Below are 24,867 nucleotides of genomic sequence, written 5' to 3'. Positions count from 1 at the left end.
AACATGGGATGAATCTCAACTCAGTTCACAGGGAAACCAGGTCACGCTGGAGAAATGCTCTCGGAAATTAAAGCAAGATTTCAAAGGCAAATCTCCAGCCTAAGAGGACTATGAGGAACTGACTCATGGTCTAGTGTGGAAAAGGCATTAAACGAGATCAGAGATAAATCAGGTCAAAACTTAATGGAGGCCTGATCAAATCTATAGGAAAAAAAAACACACCCCCAAATCCCAAATCGGAGAAGATGGCTTCAGAGTTAGTGGGAGGCTTGACTGAATGCGGAGGAGCAGATGTGTGTGGCAGAAATCATGCTGAAGCTGCCACTGCTCATCCCTGGGAGCTGACCCTGGAGGACTCTGCCACCCACCTCCCAACTCCGCCCAGAGCACATAAAAAGGAACATTATGACCAAGCAAAATAACTTCTGCAAACCTCAAAAATGCTACTCATGGTCCATCACTCATCACAAAAATGAGGAACTTACAGCAGATCAAAATTAATGAATAAAAAATTTAATCAAATCTTAAGAAACATAATGAATTAGCGGAATGCAAAGAAAAAAATTCTACTCCAAGTCAATTCATCACTATAGTTTTTGTCTTTTCTAGAATGTCCTATACATGGCATCACATCATATTAACCTCTCGACCAGGCTACTTTCACACAGCACAACGCCTTTCAGAGTGATCTCAGGCCTGCACTTTAACACACTATCTGTACAGGATTTTTAAAATGTCATTCCTTTGATTTAAAATAAATAAATAAGGAGTTCCTGTTGTGGCTCAGTGGTTAACGAATGTGACTAGGAACCATGGGGTTGCAGGTTCGATCCCTGGCCTTGCTCAGTGGGTTAAGGATCCGGCGTTGCCGTGAACTGTGGTGTAGGTTATAGACAAGGCTTGGATCCTAGTTGCTGTGGCTCTGGTGTAGGCTGGCGGCTGCAGCTCTGATTCAACCCCTAGCCTGGGAACCTCCATATGCTGCAGGAGTGGCCCTAGAAATGGCAAAAAGACAAAAAATAAAAATAAAAAAAATTAAAAAATAATAAAATTTAAAAAATAAAATCAACAATGATTATGTTACACTGTAAATATAATTTTTAAAATCTTTTTAAAATTGAAATATTGTTGATTTACAATATCATATTAGTTTCAGGTGTACAACATAGTGATGCAAAATTGTATAGATTATACTCCATTTATATGTTATACATGGAGTTATTATATAATACTGACTATATTCTCTATGCTGTATGACATATCCTTATAGCTTATTTTATATGTAGACGTTTGTACCTCTTGAGCCCTTACCTCTACCTTGCCTTTGCCCTCTTCCCTCTCACTGCTGGTAACCACAGGTTTGTTCTCTATATCTGTGAGCCAGATGTTCCTTATTTTTTTTCTGATATCACATATAAGTGATAACATATGGAATTTGTCTTTCTTTGCCTGACTTATTTTACTAAGCATAGTACCCTTCAGGTCCATTCTTGTTGTTGCAAATGGCAAAATTTTTTTTTATGGCTGAGTAGTATTCCATTATGTATGTATGTAGGTGTATGTGTATATACATACCACACCTTCTTTATCCATTCATCTGTTGATGGACACTAAGGATGCTTTTGCTATTGTAAATAATGTTGCTATGAACACTGGGGTTCATGTGTCATTTTGAATTACTATTTTCATTTTTTTCAGTTATGTACTAATCCAGTGGAATTGCTAGATCATATAGTAGTTCTACTTATAGGGTTTTTTTTGAGGAAACTCTATACGGTTTTCCAAAGTGGTTGTACCAGTTTACATTCCCACCAATTGTGTACAAGGGAATTTCCCCCACATTCTCGCTAACATTGTTACTGGTGGGTTTTTTGATGGCAGCCATTCTGACAGGTGTGAAGTGGTATCTCACTGTGGTTTTGATTTGCATTTCTCTGAGATTAGCAATGCTGAACATCTTTTCATATGCCTATTGGCCATATGTATATCTTCTTTAGAGAAATGTCCATGCAGGTCTTCTGCCCATTTTTAAATTGGGTTTGTTTTTTCTGATATTGGGTTGTATGAGCTGTTAATATACTTTGGATAATAACTCTTTATCAATCATATCATTTGTAAATATTTTCTCTAATTTATTAGGTTACCTTTCCTTTTTTTTTTTTTTTTTTTTTTTTGTCTTTGCCTTTTCTAGGGCTGCTCCCATGTCATATGGAGGTTCCCAGGCTAGGGGTCCAATTGGAGCTGTAGCTTCCAGCCTATGCCAGAGCCAGAGCAAGGTGGGATCTGAGCTGTGTCTGCAGACTACACCACAGCTCACGGCAATGCCGGATCCTTAACCCACTGAGCAAGGCCAGGGATCGAACCCACACCCTCATGGTTCCAAGTCAGATTTGTTAACCACTGAGCCAGAACTCCAGGTTATCTTTTCATTTTATAAACAGTTTCCTTTGCTTTGCAAAAGGTTTTAAGTTTAATTAGGTCCCAATTGTTTATTTTTGCTTTTGTTTCTTTTGCCTTAGGAGACAAATCCAAATACACACACACACACACACACACACACACACACACACACACACACACACACTACAGTTTGTGTCAAAGAAAAGCATTCTGCCTATGTTTCCGTCTAGGAGTTTTATGGTTTCAGATCTTATATATACAGGTCTTTAATCCATTTTGAGTTTATTTTTGTATTTGGTGTGAGAAAATTATTCTAATTTCATTCATTTACATTTAGCTGTCCAGTTTTCCCAGCACCAATTATTGAAGAATGTCTTTTCTCCATTGTATATTCTTGCCTCCTTTGTCAAGATTAATTGACCCAAGATTAATTAATTAATAGATGGGTTAATTTCTGGGCTCCCTATTCTGCTCCATTGAGCTTTGTGTCTATTTTTATGCCAGTTTCATGCTGTTTGGATTACTATAGTTTTATAGTATAGTCTGAAATCAGAGAGCATGATGCCTCCAACATTGTTCTTTTTACTCAAGAATGCTTTGTCAAATTGGAGTCTTTTGTGGTTCCATATAAATTTTAGAATTATTTGTTCTAGTTTTGTAAAAAATAACATTGGTATTTTGATAGAATATTACAAAATATTGAGTAGGTTACCTGTGCTATCTGGTCTTGGACTTTTGTTTGCTGGGAATTTTTTTTACATGTCTGATACAATTTCATTACTGGTAATTGGTTTGTTAATGTTTTCTATTTTATCTTGGTTCAGTCTTGGGAGATGGTACATTATTAGAATTTTATCCACTTCTTCTAAACTTTCCATTTTATGGACATATACTTGTTTTTAATAATCTCTTATGATTCTTTGTATTTCTGTGGTATTGGCTGTAACTTCTTTTAATTTCTGATTTTATTGATTCCACTTCTCTTTTCTTTTTATGGTGAGTCTGCTAAAGGTTTACCAATTTTGTTTATCTTTTCAAAGAGTCAGCTCTACATCACTGAACTTTTTTATTGCTTTTTTTAGTCTCTATTTCATTTATTTCTGCTCTGGTCTCTATAATTTTTTCCTTCTACTAACTTTAGATTTTGTTTGTTCTTTTTCTTTAACATGTAAAGTTAGGTTGCTAGAGTTTTTTTTTTCTTTTCTGAGGTAAGCTTATATTACTGTAAATGACCCACTTAGAATTGCTTTTGCTGCATCCCACAGATTTTGGATCATTGTGCTTTAATTTTTATCTGTCGCCAGCTATTTTTTTCTTTTCTGATTTCTTCAGTGACCCATTGGTTGTTTAGTAGTATATTGCTTAGCATCCACATATTTGTGTTTTTATGTATATCAAGTTTAACGTATACCAATTACTTTCAGTTGCTAATACCTTAATTTCAAACAACCTTAATTTTTAACAACGCTGGATTAATAAATACTCTCCTTTCCTCATGATTACTGTTTTTGACATCATATTTTACATCTATTTGTTTTGTGTATCCCTTAACAGCTTGTTGTAGATATAGATGATTTTACTACTTTTGTCATTTAACCTGCCTATTAGCTTTGTATGTGGTTGATTTATTACCATTACTGTATATATGCTTTTATTGATGAGCTTTTTCCTTTCCTAACCTTCACGTTTCTGTGGTTTTTCTTTTTTGCGCAGGGGAGTCCTTTCAATATTTCTTGAAAGCTGGTTTGGTGGTACTGAAATCTTTTAGTTTCTGCTTGTTTGTAAAACTTTTGACACTTCCATCAAAGGTGAATGAGAGCCTTGTTGGGTAGAGTAGTCTTGGTTTTAGGTTTTTCCCTTTTAATATTTAAAATATATCATGCCACTCCCTTCTGGCCTTTGGAGTTTCTGCTGAAAACTCAGCTGATAGCCTTAGTATATAATTTGTTGCTTTCCATTAGTGCTTTTAATATTCTTTTCATCTTTAATTTTTGCCATTTTCACTACAGTGTGTCTTGGTGTGCTCCTCTTCAGGTTCATCCTGTTTGGGACTCTATGCTTCATGGACCTGTAGGTTTGTTTCCTTTCCCAGTTTTGGAAAAATTTCAGCTATTATGTATTCAAATATGTTCTTTGCTCTTTCCTCTCTTCTCCTTTTTGGATCTCTATAATGAGAATGTTAGTACACTTGATGTTGTCCCAGTGATCTCGGAAACGTTCTTAATTTCTTTTTATCCTCTGACCCTCCTCCCTGTCTGGTGGTGGGCCTTTCTTTATAACTTTAGTTGTAGATAATTTTTTCTGGTAGGTTGCAATTTTCTCATTGAAAGATGCTGTAAATAGTTGTAATTTTGTTGTGCCCATGAGTGATGGTGAGCTCAGAGTCTTTCTACTCTGCCATCTTGGGAACCCTCCCAATTTTTGAAATCTTTAACTGACTTTAAGATGTCTAATATTTAGGGAGTTCCTGTTGTGGCACTTCAGAAGTGTTGCAGGTTTGATTTCTGGCCTCATTCAATGAGTTAAGGAGATGGTGTTCCTGTGAGCTGTGGTGTAGGTCGCACACATGACTCAGATCTGGCATTGCTGTGACTGTGGCATAGGCCAACAGCTGTAGCTCCAATTAGACCTCTAGCCTGGGAATCTCCATATGCTGTGGGTGCAGCCCTAAAAAAAAAAAAAAAAAAGATGTCTAATATTCAATTAAGTTATAACATTGTCACTCAAAATTTTTGATGACTAAAATGCATAAATGTATATGGGTTACAAAAGTGATTAATTATTCTATAATGCATATTTGCTTTTTGCAAATCTCCACTTAAGAAGGTAAATTTGTGTGTGACATATTGCCTTTCACACTATATTTACAAGGTTAGTTTATTTTTAAAACTGAGATTAAAATTTAAAAATTTTGTCTAGGGAGTTCCCATCATGGCACAGCAGAAATGAATCCGACTAAGAACCATGAGGTTGCAAGTTCAATCCCTGGTCTTGCTCAGTGGGATAAGGATCCAGCATTACCATGAGCTGTGGTGTAGGTTGAAGACGTGGCTCAGATCTGGCATTGCTGTAGCTGTGGTGTAGGCTGGCAGCTGTAGCTCTGATTAGACCCCTAGCCTCGGAACCTCCATATGCCATGGGTATGGCCCTAAAAAAAGCAAAAAATAAAATAAAATAAATTTTTGTCTAACTGCACATATATATTTGTATGTAAACAAAATGCATATAAAATGTTTTAAACTTAAAATACTAATGGCTAATAAAAAGCAGAGCAAATAGTTCCGATAAAAATTATTCTGACCACTGAATATACAGTTAACCCTTTAAAAGAAAAAGGAAACAATTTTGTTCTTGGTCTTCTGTGAAGGAGATGACTCCACAGCTAACTCTTATCTCCCAAAAAGTCAACCTTCTGTGAGGGTCTTCTCTACTGGTAGCTTTGCACTACACTTCTTGAATCATTTAAAACAAAGATCTCTCATTTCTAAGAAGTTAAATGTACTTATTACTCTGCTTAATTTAAACCTTGCTTTTCCGGCTGCCTTTAAATAAATATGACATATGTTCATATCCTGGTGTGACTAAATATTTGACAACTCACTTTTGATATTTCCTTTCCCTAATCTAGGTCCACAGTTAAAACAAAATTGGCAAGACCAACAAGAGTAACCCAATTAATTGTGTAGTGATAAAATGTCATCAATATGTTTCAATAATTGTTTACTTTTCAGGTTGAAAAGAATGTACTTGTATTCTCACATATAGTGGTTGAGGCAAAATTGTTCAAAAGTTGGTGTTTATCTTTAGATAGAAAATACCTGTAATTTGGTGGCAACTATAACGCATACTTTCTGAAAGAAATCAAAGGCCTTGGACATTTATCAATATTGTTGTTCATTATAAATTTCTTCTTTCCGGATCATTATTGGCTAAATATACCCAAATTGGGGCTTCCACTCATCTCCATTCTGATAAAATACCAATAACTAATTAGAGCTATTTGGTATTATCACCCACAGGTGGTTTCATAAACTACAGATCAGAAAATGAGTTTTCCAGAAGTGGCCAAAAAAAAAAAAAAAAAAAGTCTCAATTAAAAATGGTACCAGATACCAGACTTCCCAAGGGACAAAATTAGAATTTCTACCTAGAGAGAGATGATTTGTGTCTTATGCTTTTTAAAAAAAGCTTCCTAGGTAATTCTTACACTCAACTAGGGCTGAGAACTATTGACAGAAGGTATGAATTGTCCATCAGTTTTGCAAGCTGACCTAATATCGAGCATAGAAAACCATTCTTAATATTAATGACATAAACGGTGTTCTGATCTGCTTGGAGCTCTTGAATGTGGATACTGGATCCCTGTGATATGCTTGCATATATAATGCTGAGATGGTTAGTTGCTGCATTTTCTAGCAACAGCTTTAGCCGAAGTTGTTGAGCAATTTGGAAAATTATGAAAGATCACATTATTAAATGACTTTCAGAAGAATATACTGACCATAGAATTTTTCAGATGTACTTATAGTTACCAAAATCTATGATATTAAAACTAAAAAAATTTTTAACTTGAAATATCTTGAAATAGGAAATTTGTCCATGCTTGCTTGCTTGAAATGGTGGTTTTCAGTTTATTTATTTATTTATTTATTTTGTCTTTTGTCTTTTTGTTGTTGTTGTTGTTATTGTTGCTATTTCTTGGGCCGCTCCCGCGGCTTATGGAGATTCCCAGGCTAGGGGTTGAATCGGAGCTGCAGCCACCGGCCTACACCAGAGCCACAGCAACGTGGGATCCGAGCTGCGTCTGCAACCTACACCACAGCTCACGGCAACGCCAGATCCTTTAACCCACTGAGCAAGGCCAGGGACCGAACTCGCAACCTCATGGTTCCTAGTCGGATTCGTTAACCACTGCGCCACGACGGGAACTCCCGTTTTCAGTTTATTTAAATGAGACTCAGAAAAGTCCTTTAGCTTGAAATAACATCATTTAATTCATGGGCCCCATGGTGTGGAATAACTAATTTTTTTTTTTTTTTGGTTGTGCCCAAGGCATGTGGAAGTTCCCCAGGCCAGGGATCGCACCTGTGCCACTGCAGTGACAATGTTGAATCCTTAACTCTAGCATAAGAACTAATATTTATTGAGTAATTAAAGAAGGACCATGCTCAGTGCTAAGCACCTCATGGGTGCCATCCCATTTAGTCCCCCTGCCACAAGAACTTTATAAGGCAGATGTTGTAATGTTAACATCTCCTAATCAGTAAAACTGAGATGTGGAGAAGTGGGTCTGCCCTTCTGCCCAAAGACACACAGTTACATGTTTACGGTTAAGTGTTACAAAAAAACACAAAACAGGATTTAAACTCAGTGTATCAGAGTCTAATATCCAGTCCCTTAAATCTAAGGAATAGTTATGGCATAATGACAAGTATGAGAGAAGAGACAGGGGAGCAAAGTAGCCTTTTTGTCCTCCTTAAAGATATTGAAGTAGCCCCGACCCCTTATCTATATATTGACCATGTAACCAGCATCTTTATGGGGGAAGTAAAAAGGCACTTTGATCACCTATGATTCAGATCCTTTATGTAAGTTATTTCACTTATGCTTTACAACCTGAAGGTGGGATCTTCTTATCTCCATATCGCAGATGAGAAGCTATGAATGCTTCAAAAGTTATAAAATACTGGAGTCTTGGCTTCTGAAAAGCTTGATGGCTACTACCCCCATACGTCCCAAATCTTGGGAGACCCGGAGTCACTACACAGTGCTCTGAATATCATTTGCCTTCAGCCTCTCTCTCCATAAAGAAACAATTATAACCCTGATACAACAGTACAAAAAGACCACCACAAAATCTTGAGAAGTAGAATCAATTTTGTTGCTTTAGTTTTTTTTCTTTTTAAATGTCTAGTAGTTCCCATCGTGGTTCAGTGGTTAACGAACCCAACTAGTATCCATGAGGACATGGGTTCGATCCCTGTCCTCCCTCAGTGGGTTAAGGATCTGGCGTTGCTGTGAGCTGTGGTGTAGGTCACAGACATAGCTTGGATCCCACGTTGCTGTGGCCCTGGCATAGACCGGTGGCTACAGCTCCAATTCAACCCCTAGCCTGGGAACTTCCATATGCCATGGGTGTGGCCCTAAAATGACAATAATAATAATAAGGATAATAATCTAGATAGTCACTAATCAAAAGGATTGGTGAACTGCCCTGTCATCTGTTGTTTTTCTCTGAAGTTGTTGAAAGCACTAATGACCACGGCTTCGCTAATGTCTGTTCTTTGAAACATGTTTAGCTATTGGTGCCTCCATTCTCAGCACCACCGCCTCAATATGACAAAGACCTTGATGAGAATAACTAGGTATCCTGGGGGAGGAAGAGAACTGGAGTAGAGAGGTGGGAAATTATAACAAAATTACCTGCGCTGATTTGCACGGGACTCTGCAGCTTACTCTTTTTTTTTTTTGACCTTTGGCAAATTGGTTTAGAAGCCAGATTCCTCCTCTGAGAGGGTCAGTGTCTTCCTATGTGCTTGCTTTGAGGATGAAAGAGGAGATATGTTGGTATTCCGTGAGAGGAAACATTTGCCCCCTATCCTCTTAACTTTACTGACCGGGGCCTGCAAATTAAACTGGCAAAAGACAGATCAGTAGGAGAATACAGGTCTATTTCTCTGTGTCTGCATACAAGAGCTGACAAAAGAAGGAGCTAGCTCCCTAAATGGTTAAAGCTCGAGCCTGTAGACCTAACTTAGAAGGGGAAAGGGAGGGGACTTCTATGAGAAGAACAAAAAGGTTTCATTAGGAAAGACAAGTGTGTTTTAAGCAGAACAAACTGAAGAGAAGGAAGTTTGTGGTAATGTTTGTTTCAGCAGAGGTTCATTGTCTTTCTTTCTTCTTCATGGATGGGAAACTTTCCGAAGAAGGGATTTATGGTAGGTTTATCTTGGTCTCTCTCCCATGGGAGTAAACCCACCTCAAAGAGGGGATTTATGACAGTCTCATTTCTCCTGCTTAGTCAGTGAAAGGAAGCTCTGAGAAAGCGTCTTTGAATCTCAAATATCTTCAGCTTAAAATATTCTTCATATCAATTCCCCACAGCACTATAATCCCACAGGGAGGCTGATGTGGACCTGGGGTTGGGGCATGCAGGTTGGCAGAGCTGGTTACAGGGAACTGAGGAAGAAGAGTCTCTGTCCCAGCCTCAGTTGTGTCTCCTCAAATGTATATGTTGACACCCTAACTTCTAATGAAACTGTATCTGGATATATCTGCCCTTTAAAGAGGTAATTAATATTAATAACATCACACAGGTAGGGCCCTAATTCAATAGGACTGGTGTCCTTAGAAGAAGAGGCAAAGACATCAAAGATGCACACACACAGGGGAGAGGCTGTACAAGGACATAGCTAGAAGGTGGCTGTCTGCAAGCCAAGGAGAGAGGCCTCAGGAAGAGACTAAACCTGTTTATACCTTGATCTTGAATTTTCAGACCAGTCTGTGGTATCTGCTACAGCAGCCCCAGCTGGCTAATAAACTCTTTTTAGACTCCTTTACTGTTGTAGAGGACAGAATAAAATTCCTACTGACTGGAAAAAATGTATAAGGAACAGGAACCCCCAAGACCTGAAGAGGAAGGGGGGCTAGAATGACAGCTTTCCAGTGACGCTCTGACAAAGCAGGAACTCTTTTCTTCTGTCTGAGAGGTAAAAGGGAGACACTATAACTTGGAAGCCTAAGAAAGGTAAAGAGCGATGGAGTTGGCCTTCAAATTGTAGAATTTCATGGCCAATTCTCATTCTAGGTGTGCTCATAGCAGAGATTTAGGGCCTCGTGGGGAAGGCACCATTCAAGCTTTCCCTGGGTCTGGGAAGGGAACATCAAAGGATATGAGGGGCAGAGGAAGGCAAACAGGTGGCTTGGAGGAGAAGGCTGGGTGAGAGGCTTGGAGGTCTTCCAGAAGTGTCAATAACTAGTTGTCCAGGGCAGGCTTCCAGCTCAGTCCAGGGCAGCACAGACTCACTGGATTTGAATTAGGGTCCACGTGAACTGGGGCATCTATCATTTATTTTGCACTAATAACTAAACATTTCTTATAACCGTTTTTAGACTTACAGAAGATGTGAGAACACAGTACAGGGTTCCAGTAGAACCTCACCCCTAGCCTCTCCTACATTAATATGGTACCTTTGCTACAATCTATGAACCTGTAATGACATGTTATGAACTAAAGTCTATATTTGGATTCCCTTCATTTTTGCCTAAGTTCCACTTTCTGTTGCAGGATCCAAGCCATGATCGCACATTACATTTAGCTGCCATTTAGGTTTCTCTTGGTTGTGACAGTTTCTCAGACTTACTTTTGATGACCTTCACAGTTTTTTTGTTTTTTTTTTTGCCTTTTTGTCTCTTTTGTTGTTGTTGTTGTTGTTGTTATTGTTGCTATTTCTTGGGCCGCTCCCGCGGCACATGGAGGTTCCCAGGCCAGGGGTCGAATCGGAGCTGTAGCCACCGGCCTACGCCAGAGCCACAGCAACGCGGGATCCGAGCCGCGTCTGCAACCTACACCACAGCTCACGGCAACGCCGGATCGTCAACCCACTGAGCAAGGGCAGGGACCGAACCCGCAACCTCATGGTTCCCAGTCGGCTTCGTTAACCACTGCGCCACGACGGGAACTCCCTTCACAGTTTTAAAACTGTTCAGGAAAGGCCGTGCCACCTGCCTGAGATGGCGGGCTAAGGACCCCTGTGTTCTTTGACTGTTTTCCAGCCATTCCTGAACTCCGTATGGTGAGGATCACATATGTTTACAGGCACCTTTAACTGATAATTCACGGCTCTTATATGCATGAGTAAGTACACTTACCGAGTACACCGGTTATAAACAGGATCCCCTCGCAGAGCTGCCATCCTGTCAGCCAAACCTTAGTTCACTTTTGCAGGGAACACATGACCCGAGGGCATAGCCCAGGGAATGTAGGGAGGCGACTCTCTTCGGGGCGTTCTTATAGAATGTGTTCTACCCTAAAACATTGCGCAGTCTTGGAGAATTACTTCACCCTGCCTTTGCTGGACAAAGCATTACACTCTGTGTCAGGCAAGGGAGGCCTGTGCAAGGAGGATCTGGAACGAGGTCCTCGGTGTTGGGCGGGGCGAGCCCTCGGGGGCGGGGCCAGGGAGGGGCGACGCGGGGGCGGGGCCTGGGCGTGCCCTGCGGCGTGCAGCGACCGCAGGCCCACGCCGTAAACAGAGAACATGGCGGCGGCAGCGGGGGTACCTGGGGCCTTAGGTACCCTGCGGGCAGGCCGCGCCCGCTTGGTGGCTGCTTACTGTGCGGGGATCGGCCCCGGGTGGAGGCTCCCTGGCTCCTGGACCGGCCTGCCGGTAGGGCCGGCCATCTGGGCTCGGGGCTGGACGCCCGCGGCCGGGGGTGCGGCCTGGCGAAGGGGCTACAGCTCTGAGGCGAAGACGGAGGACGAGCTGCGGGTGCGATATCTGGAGGAGGAGAACCGAGGTGAGGGGCGCGACGCGGGCTGACGCCGGTCCTAGGAAGGGGTCGCAAGGTCGAGTGTCCGGGCTGACGTCCTTGTCCGCCGAGAGGCCTGGGGGGCCTTCCCCTCCCCCATCGAAGCATTGCAGCTATTTAGTGCTCTCCACGCTTAAAGGTGTCCTACGGAGCAGCTAACCTGTAAAAGCGGCCCTACTCAGCGCCGAAGACAGAAACGCAGTTTACGCCCTCAACTCTAGACGAGCCAAGGTCAATAAACCGGGTGTGTGATATTTGCTTCCAGATTTTGTTCTTGCTCTGTAATGGCTTTCTGTCAACTCAGATATCAGAGGGATAGTTTTAGAAGCTGCAGTGAGAGTGCACTTTATTATGCTGAACATATTTAAATTTAAAGCTGTTCATCTGGAGCAGTTTTTCCCTTTGTCCATTTTATCTGGTTAGTTTTGTGGTCTGTTTCACTTTAGTTAAACAGTTTTGAGCCTTGTCATGTTCTTCCAAGCGACTTGCTAAGGGAACACAATTGTAGTCGTATTGATCTTGCCCTTGAGCTACCTTCAGTGGGAGGAGACAGACTCATTAGCAATACAATGCGGTGGGAGTAAGATTGTGGGTGTGTGCCTTTCGGTGGAATTACTGTAGAAGCTCACTATCTTTGGCTTGCCTCGTTGGGAAAAGCTAAATGGATCATGAAAGGTGGAAATAGCAGTTTACCAGAAGAGCAGTTATTTAATTCTAACACGCAGTTATTGAGCACCTATAATCTGTTAAGCGAAAGTGCAAAAGGAGTTAAGTCATGTTTGCTGTCTTTAAGCAGCTACCAGTTTAGCGAGGAAGATGCTGGTGGTTAAAAGGCTATGCTAATTTAAAGCCTTGTTGAGAGCAAAGGGCAGTAATACGCCCAGCTGTATTTGGGGAGATTGGTGGAGTCCATGGGGAGTCATTAGGATTTCTTGCAGTGGAATTTGACGTTAATGAGGGTTCCTAGGCAAACTTGCTCTGCTTCCACTATCTTATGTGTAAAATAGGAGAAATAATACCAACTTTGTATGGCTGCTGTGAAGTTTAGATAAGAGTGTTAATATAAATTGCCCACTAGGTATCTAGCTCATAGTGGGTGCTCTGGAGTATAATGAGTTATTTCATGTGTTTATTTATTATTCCAGACAGAGACAAGAGCATGGTCAAAGGCATGGCTTGTGAAAATGTGTAGTGTTTTGGGGGAAATGGCTTAAAGCAAGCGTGGCTGTATTATTATGGCATGATTGGTAGAATATTGAGACATGCAGCTGGAAAGTAGATTGGCCCTGGAGTGATTAGAGCCGTGAATGCTACCATCTTTGGGGTAAGCTTAGTCTTGCTTGAATTTTGTTTACATTCGTTGTACCAGCAGTACCTTAGCTACAAAGGCATTGCGGGTACAGCTTGTAATGTGCACCATATACTGTATTTTTTTGTCCTTATGACTTAAAGGAGTGCAAATTGAAAGTAAATTTTCATAAAATCTCTGGAAGGTCCTTCAGTTAGAATTCAGATGGCTTAAAGAGAAGAAATCAGAATATAAGACAATAAATTCAGGATGTTTTCAACTACTTAAAATGTAAAAGTCAGCTATTAGGAAATATGGTTTCTTAAGAAAATTGGCCTCCAGTTTCCTTTCAGGATTGGCAAGGTGATAACTCAGTTTTGTCTGACATTATATATGCTTTACTTTACTGCCAAGTCAGCAGTAAGCAGTGCAAAGAAAACAAGAGGTTGAGGCTACTGCCGGGGAAGGAGCTTTTGCCTCTCATTAGAGGTGAGTCCAAAATTTGGTGCTCTTAGCAGCCTGCAGGAAATATGAGAACTGTCCTGCTCTCTGCCCTGTAGGCTTCTTTACGCTGATGGATATGGGTGGGTGCAGAATGCATCAGCCCTGTGTGTTTTCTGAGTTCTTACTTGTAATTTGTTGCGGAAGCACAGTTACACTGCTAGCTTTCTTTAGTTGTTATTTCTTGCATTGTCCCACCTCAGCAGCAGTCCTGGTCATGGTTTACAAAGGTCTCTCCTGGTTTTCTGCAGTGGCCTCCTTTATAGGTCAACTGGTCTTCGATCATTCTCCTTCTGGGTTTGTTCTTTGCACTGGGGCAGGAGTTATTTTTTCAAGGCCAAGAATCACATCTCTTTTCAGTTAAAAACTAGTGATTTCTAATGCCTTCAAGCCCTCACAGCTGCAGGCCTTTGCAGACCACCTGTCTCCCTTCTGCTGTGCCTAAGCTTTACCTTTTTCTCCTTCTTTATGTGTCTTTGCCTTCTCCCAGTCTGGCAAGAATTGTGACCCATTTTAAAGATCATTTCTGTGAACTCTGTTCCAACTTTTGGTAGAAATAGAGCAAACAAGCAAATGCCTCATGCAGGTTATTCTTGATACCTGCTCATTCCTCATCCTTCACATCTACGTCATCATCAGCTCTTCCCAAATGTCTTCGTAGTCTTTCCACTTTTCTCCATGTTCCTCTTTACCAGAACCACCCTTGTCCAAGCCTGTATCATCTCTCAAGTGGGCTGTTGCAGAGGTCAGCTAGGTTGTCTTCCTTCTACTTGCCTTTTTTTTTTTTAAAACAGATTGATTCATATTTTTCTCATGTTTAAAAAATATCTATCTTCACATATTTTATGGCATGTGAATTTTTTTTTTTTTTTTTTTGGTCTTTTTGGGGCCGTACTTGTAGCATACGAAAGTTCTGCAGGCTAGGGGTCGAATTAGAGCCATAGGCCACGGCTTACGCCACAGCCACAGCAACGCCAGATCTGAGCTGTGTCTTTGACCTATACCACAGCTCATGGCAATGCCAGATCCTCAACCCACTGAGCAAGGCCAGGCATTGAACCTGTGTCCTCATGGACTAATCAGATTCGTTACTGCTGAGCCATCATGGGAACATCTTAAAAATCTTTATTGAGATTCACATATAAAACTAAAAATGTACAACTGTTTTAAGTATATTTACAGAATTGTGCCACCATCACCACAGTCCAATTTTAGAACATTTTTATCAATCCAGAATGAAACTCTGTGTTCTTTAGCAGTGACTTCCCAATCTCATACTCCCCCCCCCCCCATAAGACCCATTTATTATTTACTTTCTCAGATTTTTCTACTTTGGACATTTCACATAAAGTGATCATATGTAGTTATTTATGGCTTCTTTCACTTAGCATTGTGTTTCCCAGTTTCTATTATGTGTGGTGTGTATCAGGACTTCATTTCTCTTTATGGCTGAATGATACTCCTTTCTTTTTTTTCTTTTTAGGGCTGCACTTGAAGCGTTTGGAAAGTCCTGGACCAGGGGTCAAATCGGAGATGCAGCTGTGGCCTAGGCAGCCACAGCAACACCAGATCTGAGCCGTATCTATGATCTATGCCTCAGCTTGTGGCAACACTGGACCCACTTAGCAAGGCCAGGGAAGGACCCTCATCTCACAGAGACAACGTTGGGTCCTTAACCTGCTGAACCAGAACGGGAACTCCCATTGTTTGGATTTTTTTTTTTTTTTTTCTGCTCATCATTGATGTACATTTAGGTTATTTCCACGTTCTGAATCTCATAAACAGTGCTGCTGAGAACCTTCACGTCATGTACATTTTTATGGATATACTTTTTTATTTCCACTTAGGAGTGGACTTCCTGGGTCCTATGGTAATTATAATTCTATGGTTAACATTTTTGAGTAACTACAGAGATTTTCCAAAGTGGCTACAGCATTTTATATTCCCACCAGCAAAGTATAAAGGCTCTAAATTTTTTCACATCATGACCAGTACCTGCTTGGATTTTTGATTATAGCCGTCTGGTGTATGTGAAGCGATATCTCATGGTGGCTTTGATTTGGATTTCCCTAATGGTTGGATCTTTTCATGTGCTTATTGGCCGTGTGTATATCTTCTTTAGAGAAATGTCTTTCACATCCATTTTATTTGGGTTGTTTTGTTTTTTTGTTGTTGAATTGTAAGAGTGCTATATATACTCTGGATATAAGTTCCTAATCAGGATTTGCATATATTTTCTCCCATTCTGTGAGTTTTTTCACTCTTAATTTCAACGAGCCTCTGTTTTTAATTATGATGTAGTCCAATTTCTTTCTTTCTTTTGTTGCTGAGCTTTTGGATCATATCTAAGGAACTGTTGCCTAACCCAAGGTCACAAAGATTTATAACTGTTTTCTTTCTTAATTTATTTTTATTTTATTTTTTGTTATTTGTCTTTTAAGGGCCGCACCTGTGGCATATGGAGGTTCCCAGGTTAGGTGTCTAATCGGCGGCGGGCCTACACCACCGCCACAGCAACGCCAGATCCGAGCCATGGCTGCGACCTATACCACAGCTCCTGGCAACTCCAGATCCTCAACCCACTGAGCGAGGCCAGGGATTGAAACCCAAGTCCTCATGGGTGCTAGTCGGGTTCGTTAACCACTGAGCCACGACGGGAACTCCTGTAACTGTTTTTGTTCAACAGTTTTAAGGTTTTAGCTCTTCCAATTTGTGACTGATTGTGAGTTAGCTTTGGTATATGCTGTGAAGTAACACGTTAGCTTCATTCTTTTGCTTTGGCTATCCAGTGTCCTAGCACTGTTGGAAAAGCTGTTCTTTCCCCGAGGAATTGTGTTGGCACCCTTGTTGAAAATTAATTGACCGTAAACACAGAGTTTATTTCTAGACTTTCAGTTCTATTTCATTTATTCACATGTCTATCTTTATGCCAGTACCATTTCTGAAGAATTTATACTAGAATTTCTGAAGAATTCTCAATTTTCTCAAGATAGTCAAGTCATCTGGGATTTTGATAGGAATTGCGTTGAATAGGTGGATCCTTTTGTGGACTATTATTGCCTTTGTAACAGTGTTAAAGTTTCCATTCCATGAACATGGAATATGCTTTCATTCAGCAGTGTTTTATAGTTTTCAGTGTACAAGTCTTGCACTACTGTTATTAAATTTATTCCTATTTCATTCTTTTTGGATGCTGTTGTAAATAGAATTGTTTTCTTAGTTATGTTTTCAGATTTTTCATTGCTAGCATATAGTAATACAGTTGTTTGTGTATGTTGATCTTGAATCGTGTAGCTTTGTGGAACTTGCTTATTTATTTTCAAAGTTCGTTTAGTGGGTTTCTTAATAGTTCCTATATAAAGGATCCATGTACTTTTCACATAGAAGGAATTTTACTTACTCTTTTCCAATCTGGCTGCCTTTTATTTTTTTCTCTTGCCTAATCTCACTGGAGCCTCCATTACAGTGTAGAATAAAAATAAGACATCCGAGTCTTTTTCCTGATCTGAGGGGAAAGAATTCAGTTTTCGCATCCTAAATATGATGTTAACCTTGGGTCTTTTGTAGATGTCCTTTGTCAGGTTGAAGAAGCCTCCGTCTAGTCATAGTTTAAGAGTTTTTATCTGGTTGAATTTTGTCAAATTCTTTTTTTTTTTTTGCATCTATTGGGATGATTGTAGGAATTTTCTTGTTTAGTCTATCGATGTGATGAATTACATTAATCGATTTTCAGATATCGAACCAGTCTTGCACACCTGGAATAAATCCTGCTTGATTGTGGGGTGTAATTATTTTTATACATTGCTGGATTTAATTTGTTAGTATTTTTTTGAGGATTTTTGCATTTGTGTTTATGAGAGAGAGTGATCTTTAGTTTTCCATTCTTGTGATGTCTTCGTTTTTGGTAGAAGGGTAATGCTGGTTTCATAGAATGAACTAAGAAGTGCTTCTGCTTCTGTTTTCTGGAAGAGATTGTGGCGAAACATCATTTTTTAAATGTTTTGGTAGCATTCACCAGTGAAACCATCTCCATCTGATGCTTTCTATCTTAAAAGTTTATTAATTACTGATTCAGTTTTTTAAATAGATACAAGCCTATTCAGTTTATCTGTTTCTTACTCTGGTAGATTGTGGCTTTCAAGGAATTGGTCCATTTCATTTAAGTCAGCAAATTTGTTGGCATATAATTGTTTATAATGTTCCTTATTATGTTTATGGTATCAGTGGGGTTCAGTAGTGATGCTTTTCTGCTGTTAGTGATTTGTATTCTCTTTCATTTCTGATAGTAGTAATTTGTATTCTCTCTCTTTTTTTCATAGTTAGCTTGCCTAGAGGCTTATCGACTTACTGATCTCTTTAAAGAGCCAACTTTTCATTTGTTTTTTCTCTACTGATTTCCTGTTTTTCAATTTGATTGATTTCTGCTGATTTTTACCTTTTCCCCCGCTTATTTTAGATTCTATTTGTTAGTTGTTTTCTGGGTTTCTTAAGTTAGAAGCTTAGATCATCAGTTCTTAATATGGTTCTTAATATGTGCATTCAGTGTTGTAAATTTCCCCTAAGCACTGCTTTTGCTGCATCAAAAACAAATTTGATAAGCTGTATTTTCAATTTCCTTTAGATTTCTTTTATTACCTAATGTTACTTAGAAGTAGCTTATTTAATCTCTAGGTATTTTGAGATTTTCCAGCTGTCTTTCTGTTACTGACTTCTCAGTTTATTTCCACCTGTAGTCTAGGAGCATACTTGAGTATGATTTCTATTTTAAATTTGTTGCGGTGTATTTTTGGCCCAGAACGTGGTCTGTCTTGGTGAATATCCATATGAGCTTGGGAAGAATGTGTGTTCTGCTGTTGTTGGATGTAGTACTCTGTATTCAATTAGATCTAGCATTCAGTTAGATTTAGTTGATTTTTGGTGTTCAGTTCAGCTGTACCCTTAATTGATTTTCTATCTGCTGGATCTATTACTGATGGAGGTGAGTTGAAATCTGCATGTATGATAGATTTATTTATTTCTCCTTATAATTCTGTCAGTTTTTAAATCATGCAATTGGATGCTTTACTGTTAGTCATCATGTTTTGTTGGAGAAATGACCCTTCCGGCATTATGTAATGTCCCCTTTCTATCCCTGAACTATTCCTTGTTTTGTGATGTTTCTCTGAAATTAATATAACTACTCCAGGTCTTCTTTATTAGTATTAGCATGGTTTATATTTCTCCATCTCATTATTTTTATTCAGTTTGTATTTCTATATTTATTTATTTTTTCACCTTAAAAAATTTTTTTTATTACTCAAATGAATTTATCCCATCTGTAGTTGTATAATGATCATTCACAGGATTTCCATCCCACAACCCAAGCACATCCCCCCACCCCCCAAACTGTCTCCTCTGGAGACCATAAGTTTTTCAATGTCTGTGAGTCAGCATCTGTTCTGCAAAGAAGTTCCGTCTGTCCTTTTTTCAGATTCCACATGTCAGTGAAAGCATTTGATGTTGGTGTCTCATTGTATGGCTGACTTCACTTAGCATGATAGTTTCTAGGTCCATCCGTGTTGCTAAAAATGCTGGTATTTCGTTCATTTTAATGGCTGAGTAATATTCCATTGTGTTTATGTACCACATCTTCTGGATCCACTCCTCTGTCGATGGACATTTAGGTTGTCTCCATGTCTTGGCTATTGCAAATAGTGCTGCAATGAACATCAGAGTACATGTGTCTTTGCGAGCCGTGGTTTTCTCTGGATAGATGCCCAGGAGTGGGGTTGCTGGATCAAATGATAGTTCTATGTTTAGTTTTCTGAGGAATCGCCATACTGTTTTCCAGAGTGGTTGCACCCATTTACAATCCCACCAGCAGTGTAATAGGGTTCCTTTTTCTCCACACCCTCTCTAGCACTTATTGTTTGTAGACTTTTGGATGATGGCCATTCTGGCTGGTGGAAGGTGGTACTTCATTGTGGTTTTGATTTGCATTTCTCTAATCATGAGTGACGCTGAACATCTTTTCATGTGTTTTTTGGCCATCCGTATGTCTTCTTTGGAGAACTGTCTGTTTAGGTCTTCTGCCCATTTTTGGATGGGGTTGTTTGTTTTTTTGGTATGGAGCTGCAGAAGGTGTTTATAAATTTTGGAGATGAATCCCTTGTCAGTTGATTCACTTGCAAAGATGTTCTCCCATTCTGTGAGTTGTCTTTTTGTGTTGTTTAGGGTTTCCTTTGCTGTGCAGAAACTTAAGTTTGATTAGGTCCCATTTGTTTATTTTTCTTTTTATTGTCAATACTCTTAAGAGGTGGATCTGAGAAGATGTTGCTGTCGTTTATGTCAGAGAGTGTTTGGCCTGTTTTCCTCTACAAGAGTTTTATAGTGTCTGGTCTTATATCTAGGTCTTTCATCCATCTGGAGTTTATCTTTGTGTATGGTGTTAGGGTGTGTTCTAATTTCGTTCTTTTCCATGTGGCTGTCCAGTTTTCCCAGCACCACTTATTGAACAAGCTGTCCTTTCTCCATTGTCTATTCTTGCCTCCTTTGTCATAGATGAGTTGGTTGTAGGTGCTTGGGTTGAATTCTGGGCTTTCTATCCTGTTCCACTGATCTATATTTCTGTCTTTGTGCCAGTACCATGCAGTTTTGATGACTGTTGCTTTGTAGTATAGTCTGAAGTCCGGGAGCCTGTTTCCTCTAGTTCCATTTTTCTTTTTCAGGATGTCTTTGGCTATTCTGGGTCTTTTGTGCTTCCAAACAAACTTTAAATGTGTTTTTCTATTTAAAGTGAATTTCTTCAACAATATATAGTTTGTTCTTATTTTTAATCAGCTCTGATAGTATCTGTCTTTTAATTAATGTATTTTAGATGATTCATACTTAACAGTGATTACTAAAGTAGTTGGATTACTATGTATTATATTCATAACTGTTTTCTATTCATTGCCCTTGTTTTTTGTTTTTCATTTTTGTCTTCCATTTTTTTCTGCCAATTTTCTTACTTCTCTTAGCATGCCATTTATACTTCTTAAGAGATTTTATTTTTATTGGTTGCCCTGGTATTTGCAATATATATTTGCAAGTAATCTATGTTCACTTTTTTTTTCCTTTTTCTTTTTAGGGCCACACCTGTGGCATATGGAGGGTGGGGTCTAATTGGAGCTATAGCCGCCGGCTTATATCACAGCCACAGCAGTGCAGGATCAGAGCCACCTCTGTGACCTATACCACAGCTCATGGCAATGCTGGGTCCTTAATCCACTGAGCAAGGCCAGGGATCACACCTGGGTCCTCATGGATACTAGTCAGATTGGTTACCACTGAGCCACAACAGGAACTCCCACATTCATTTTTTAATAACATTATACCACTTCATGGTGGTAAATGTATAAATGTGTATTCCATTTCTTTCCTGCCATTCCTTATAACATTGCTGTCGTTCATTTCCCTTTTTTTGTAAGCTAGAGTCACCATTTATACAAAACAATAATGCCTGTACATTGTTGGCATTATCGTTTTGAATAAATTGTTATCATTTAGGTCAATTAGTTATGAGTTAAAAGAATCTTGAAATTTAGTAGTCCATTGTTAGCTGTAATTAGGCTTAATAATTCTGAATATATTTTCTTTTTATTGTGGGATAGACAAATGAAAAATGTTCTTGGTAAGCAGACTTTTTGTGTTGTGGTAGAAGAAAGTACAGATATGTAATGGGGGAAGGTGAGGAAGAAACCCCTTATGTTGGATTTGAATTAGAGGTAACAGGACAAACTTACGATTTCTAATAAATCCAAAAACCAAGAGTATATTGTGATTGCATATGTTTACATTTATTTCTTATTCTGACTGCTGAGACAGTCTAAAAGCAATAATACATACCACAGTAGCAGTGAATATATCTTATGTCCAGATTTTGGTTTCTAAACTATTCTCCCACTGAAAGAAGCCAGGGCTTTTTGGAGAAATGTCTGATTGTAGGTCTGGAGCAGGGACAGTTTAAGGTGTGCCTGGAATATCTTTGTGGGTCAAAAAGCAAGGAAGTGTTCTCTCACTGGCCATATGTAGGATAATTTGAACATTAAAGAGTACAGTGATGGGAGTTCCCGTGGTGGCTCAGTCGTTAATGAACCCGGCTAGTGTACATGAGGATGTGGGTTTGATCCCTGGCCTCACTCAGTGGGTAAGGATCTGGCATTGCTGGTGGCTGTGGCGTAGGTTGCAGAAGCAGCATGGATCCTGTGTTGCTGTGGCTGTGGTGTGGTCCAGCAGCTAGAGCTCAATTTGGATTCAACCCCTAGCCTGGAAACCTCCATATTGCTGCTGGTGTGGCCCTAAAAAGGCAAAAGTCCAAAAAAAAAAAAGTACAGTGATAATGGATTATAGCATGCTGAATAAGGAATCCACAAAGCCATAGTGATTATTCAAAATAGTGGGGTAGGGAAGAAAACCTTTTTATAAAAGAATGGTAGGAATGATAGAAGAAAATCACCATTTTGAAACCACCAGTGTAAAAATAAAGGAATTATCATGGCAATGTGAGATACGGGTCTTTTATCTTTTTCCAGATGGGTATCTAGTTGTTCCAACCCCATTACCCCACTGATTTGAAGTACCATTTTTATCATAAGCAAAAATTCCATCTGGACTTTTTGTTCTGCTTTATGATCCATGTAGATATTGCACTTCTCTATTATTTTATGATTAAAGCTGTGTTATGTTTTAATGTATGGTAAGGCTAGGTCCTCCCTCTTCCACCTTTGCTCTTCCTTTTTCTTTGTTTTCTTGGCTTTTTCTGTATAGTTATTTTTCCACTTGAGTTTTAGAATCTTCATGTCTGGTTTCAGAAAAAGACCCGTTGGTGTTTTTATTGGCATTGTGTTGGATTTAAAAGTAGGGAAATATTTATGATACTGTTTTTTTGTTTTTTTTTTCTACCTGAAAGCACGATTTGTGTTTCCACTTGTTCAATTCTACTTTTTTTGGTTATTTTAAAGAGACTTTTAAAAGTGCTTGCCAGTAGGATTTGCATGTTTATGTTAAGTGTACCCCAAGTCATCCTCCCTGCTTTCCTTTCTGGATATTCATAAAAATGAGATATTTTCTCTCAGTGTATTGTCCAGGTAGTTTTTCTTCCTTCTCTCTTCCTTCCTTTCTCCTCTCCTCTCTCTCTCTTTTTAGCTGAAGGCTTTTGTTTCTGGATATATTAATTTCATGTCTTTTACATAATTAATGCTCTTTTGATTGCAGTAGTTTCTTATTTGATTATTTTGGGTTTTTGGCATTATAATCGTCTGTTAATTATTTTCCAAGTTGTTTCTAAAATTTGGGTATTTTAAAAATTGATGTGGTCGTTGTACATATCTCCTTGTGTTCATGTGAAGGAGTTCTGAAATAGTTCAGTATATTTTAAGTGTAGGTTCTCACTATTGTAGTATTTTAAGGATAGGTTCTCACTACTTTTGTAGTATCTTAAGGAATCTGAATTATATATGTGGTTTATTTTAAGTATTCCATCGGTGGATTTCAGTGCTTTGTGTATTACATGTGATTTGTTAATGATAATAAGTTAAATTATTGAGGTCTACAAAATTCTTTAAAGGAAATATGCTCATGGTAAATCTTTTTTGAAAAGCACTGTGGAACAGTGCCACCTCTTTACTTTCAGATCCTTTTGTCAAAGTAAAGACTTTAAACTTCTATTTTGAGTCTTTGCTGTTAAACTTCTATTTTGAGTCCTTGCTGTGAATGATAACTTTATTCACTCTCTGATTTGTGTTACTTATAAGTTATTTTTTTGAACAATATCTAGGCATTTTTACATGTGGTCATAAAATATTTGCTCTTTCTTTCATCTTCTAATCATCCGATTTCTGATATTTGTAACTTTATATCATCAGAGTTTTTGATAGTTACATTTTGTTCTCAATTTTTAGTGCTTTATCTACAGATTGAATATAAACAGGGCTTGTAATATTATTGATAATAGTTCTGTGGGTACTACCTTCAGTATATCTCTAGGAGCAGTCTACTTTCCCTCTCCACCCATAGCCTGAAGCCTGTGTGCTGTTGTCTCTTATCTGGATCTCTCCGGTAGCCTCTTGTTTGATATCCCTAGTAGCTTTTTTTTAATTTTTTTTGTGAATCAAGATAAAATTCACATAATACAAAGTTGACCATGATAACTTTTAAAAGTGTACTGTTCAGTGGTTTTTAGGTTATTCCCCGTGTTATACAACCATCCACTGTCTAAGTCCAGACCACTTTCATTACCTTCAAAACAAACCTATAGAAGCAGTTCCTCCTGTTCCCCATCTTCCCCCAGTTTCCAAAACCGACTAATCTCCTTTCTGTCTTTATGGGTTTGCCTATAACTGTTTTGCACAGGGGCTCCACCATTTTACATTTTCGTCAGCAACGTATGAGCATTCTTTCTCCACATCCTCTTCAATGCTTATTTCTTTTTAAAAAATTAAAACCATCTGACTGGGCATGAAGTGATACCTCCTTGTGGTTTTGATTTGCATTTCTCTAATAACAAATGGTGTTGAGCCTCATATTATTTGTATTTCTTTGGAGAAATTTCTGTTCAGATCCGTTGCCTGTTTTTCAGTTTGGTTGTCCTTTTGCTGTGAGTAGTAAGAACTTTTCGTATAATCTGGATATTAACCCTGTTTCAGATGTATGATTTGATAATATTTTCTGTTCTACGGGTTGTTTTTTCACTTCCTCGGTAATTTTGATGTAGTATGTGTTATCTGTTTTTCTTTTGTTGATTGCGCTTTTGTTGTTATATTCAGGACACTGTTGCCTAATCGGGGTCATGAAGGTTTCTATGTTTCCTTTTAAAAGTGTTAAGAGTTCTAGTTCTTTCAGTTATATCTTAGATCCATTTTGAGACAATTTTTGTATATGGTGTGAGGAAAGGGCTCAGTTCCATTCTTTTGTGAATGAATATCTGACTATCTCACCACTATTTGTTGAAAACTTTTGTACCATTAAATGGTCATGGTATCTTTGTCAAAAACCAGTTGATATATTTCTATTTACTTTCTTAATTTCTTTCAGTGATGTTTTATAGTTGTCACTGTATAGTTGAACTTTCTTGATTAAGTTTATTCCTAAGTATTCTATTATTTTTGGTGCTATTACAAATTGTTTTC

General features: G+C 38.8%; 1 protein-coding gene across 2 annotated transcripts in view; it reads left to right on the top strand.

Annotated features, from left to right (window-relative positions):
* Nucleotides 11,619–24,867, top strand: part of AUH (AU RNA binding methylglutaconyl-CoA hydratase) — a 147,874-nt gene continuing 134,625 nt past the window's right edge. For both annotated transcript variants that reach the window (XM_013990241.2, XM_001928792.6), the window contains exon 1: nt 11,619–11,919. In XM_013990241.2, the coding sequence (XP_013845695.1) occupies nt 11,661–11,919 (259 nt within the window). In that variant the 5' untranslated portion in view covers nt 11,619–11,660. The remainder of the gene's footprint in view (nt 11,920–24,867) is intronic.

The sequence above is a fragment of the Sus scrofa genome, chromosome 14 (genome assembly GCF_000003025.6).
Source record: "Sus scrofa isolate TJ Tabasco breed Duroc chromosome 14, Sscrofa11.1, whole genome shotgun sequence".
NCBI classification, from domain to species: Eukaryota; Metazoa; Chordata; class Mammalia; order Artiodactyla; family Suidae; genus Sus; species Sus scrofa.
The sequence above is the reverse complement of the archived record's forward strand: the minus strand, read 5'-3'. Positions and strand labels throughout refer to the sequence as shown.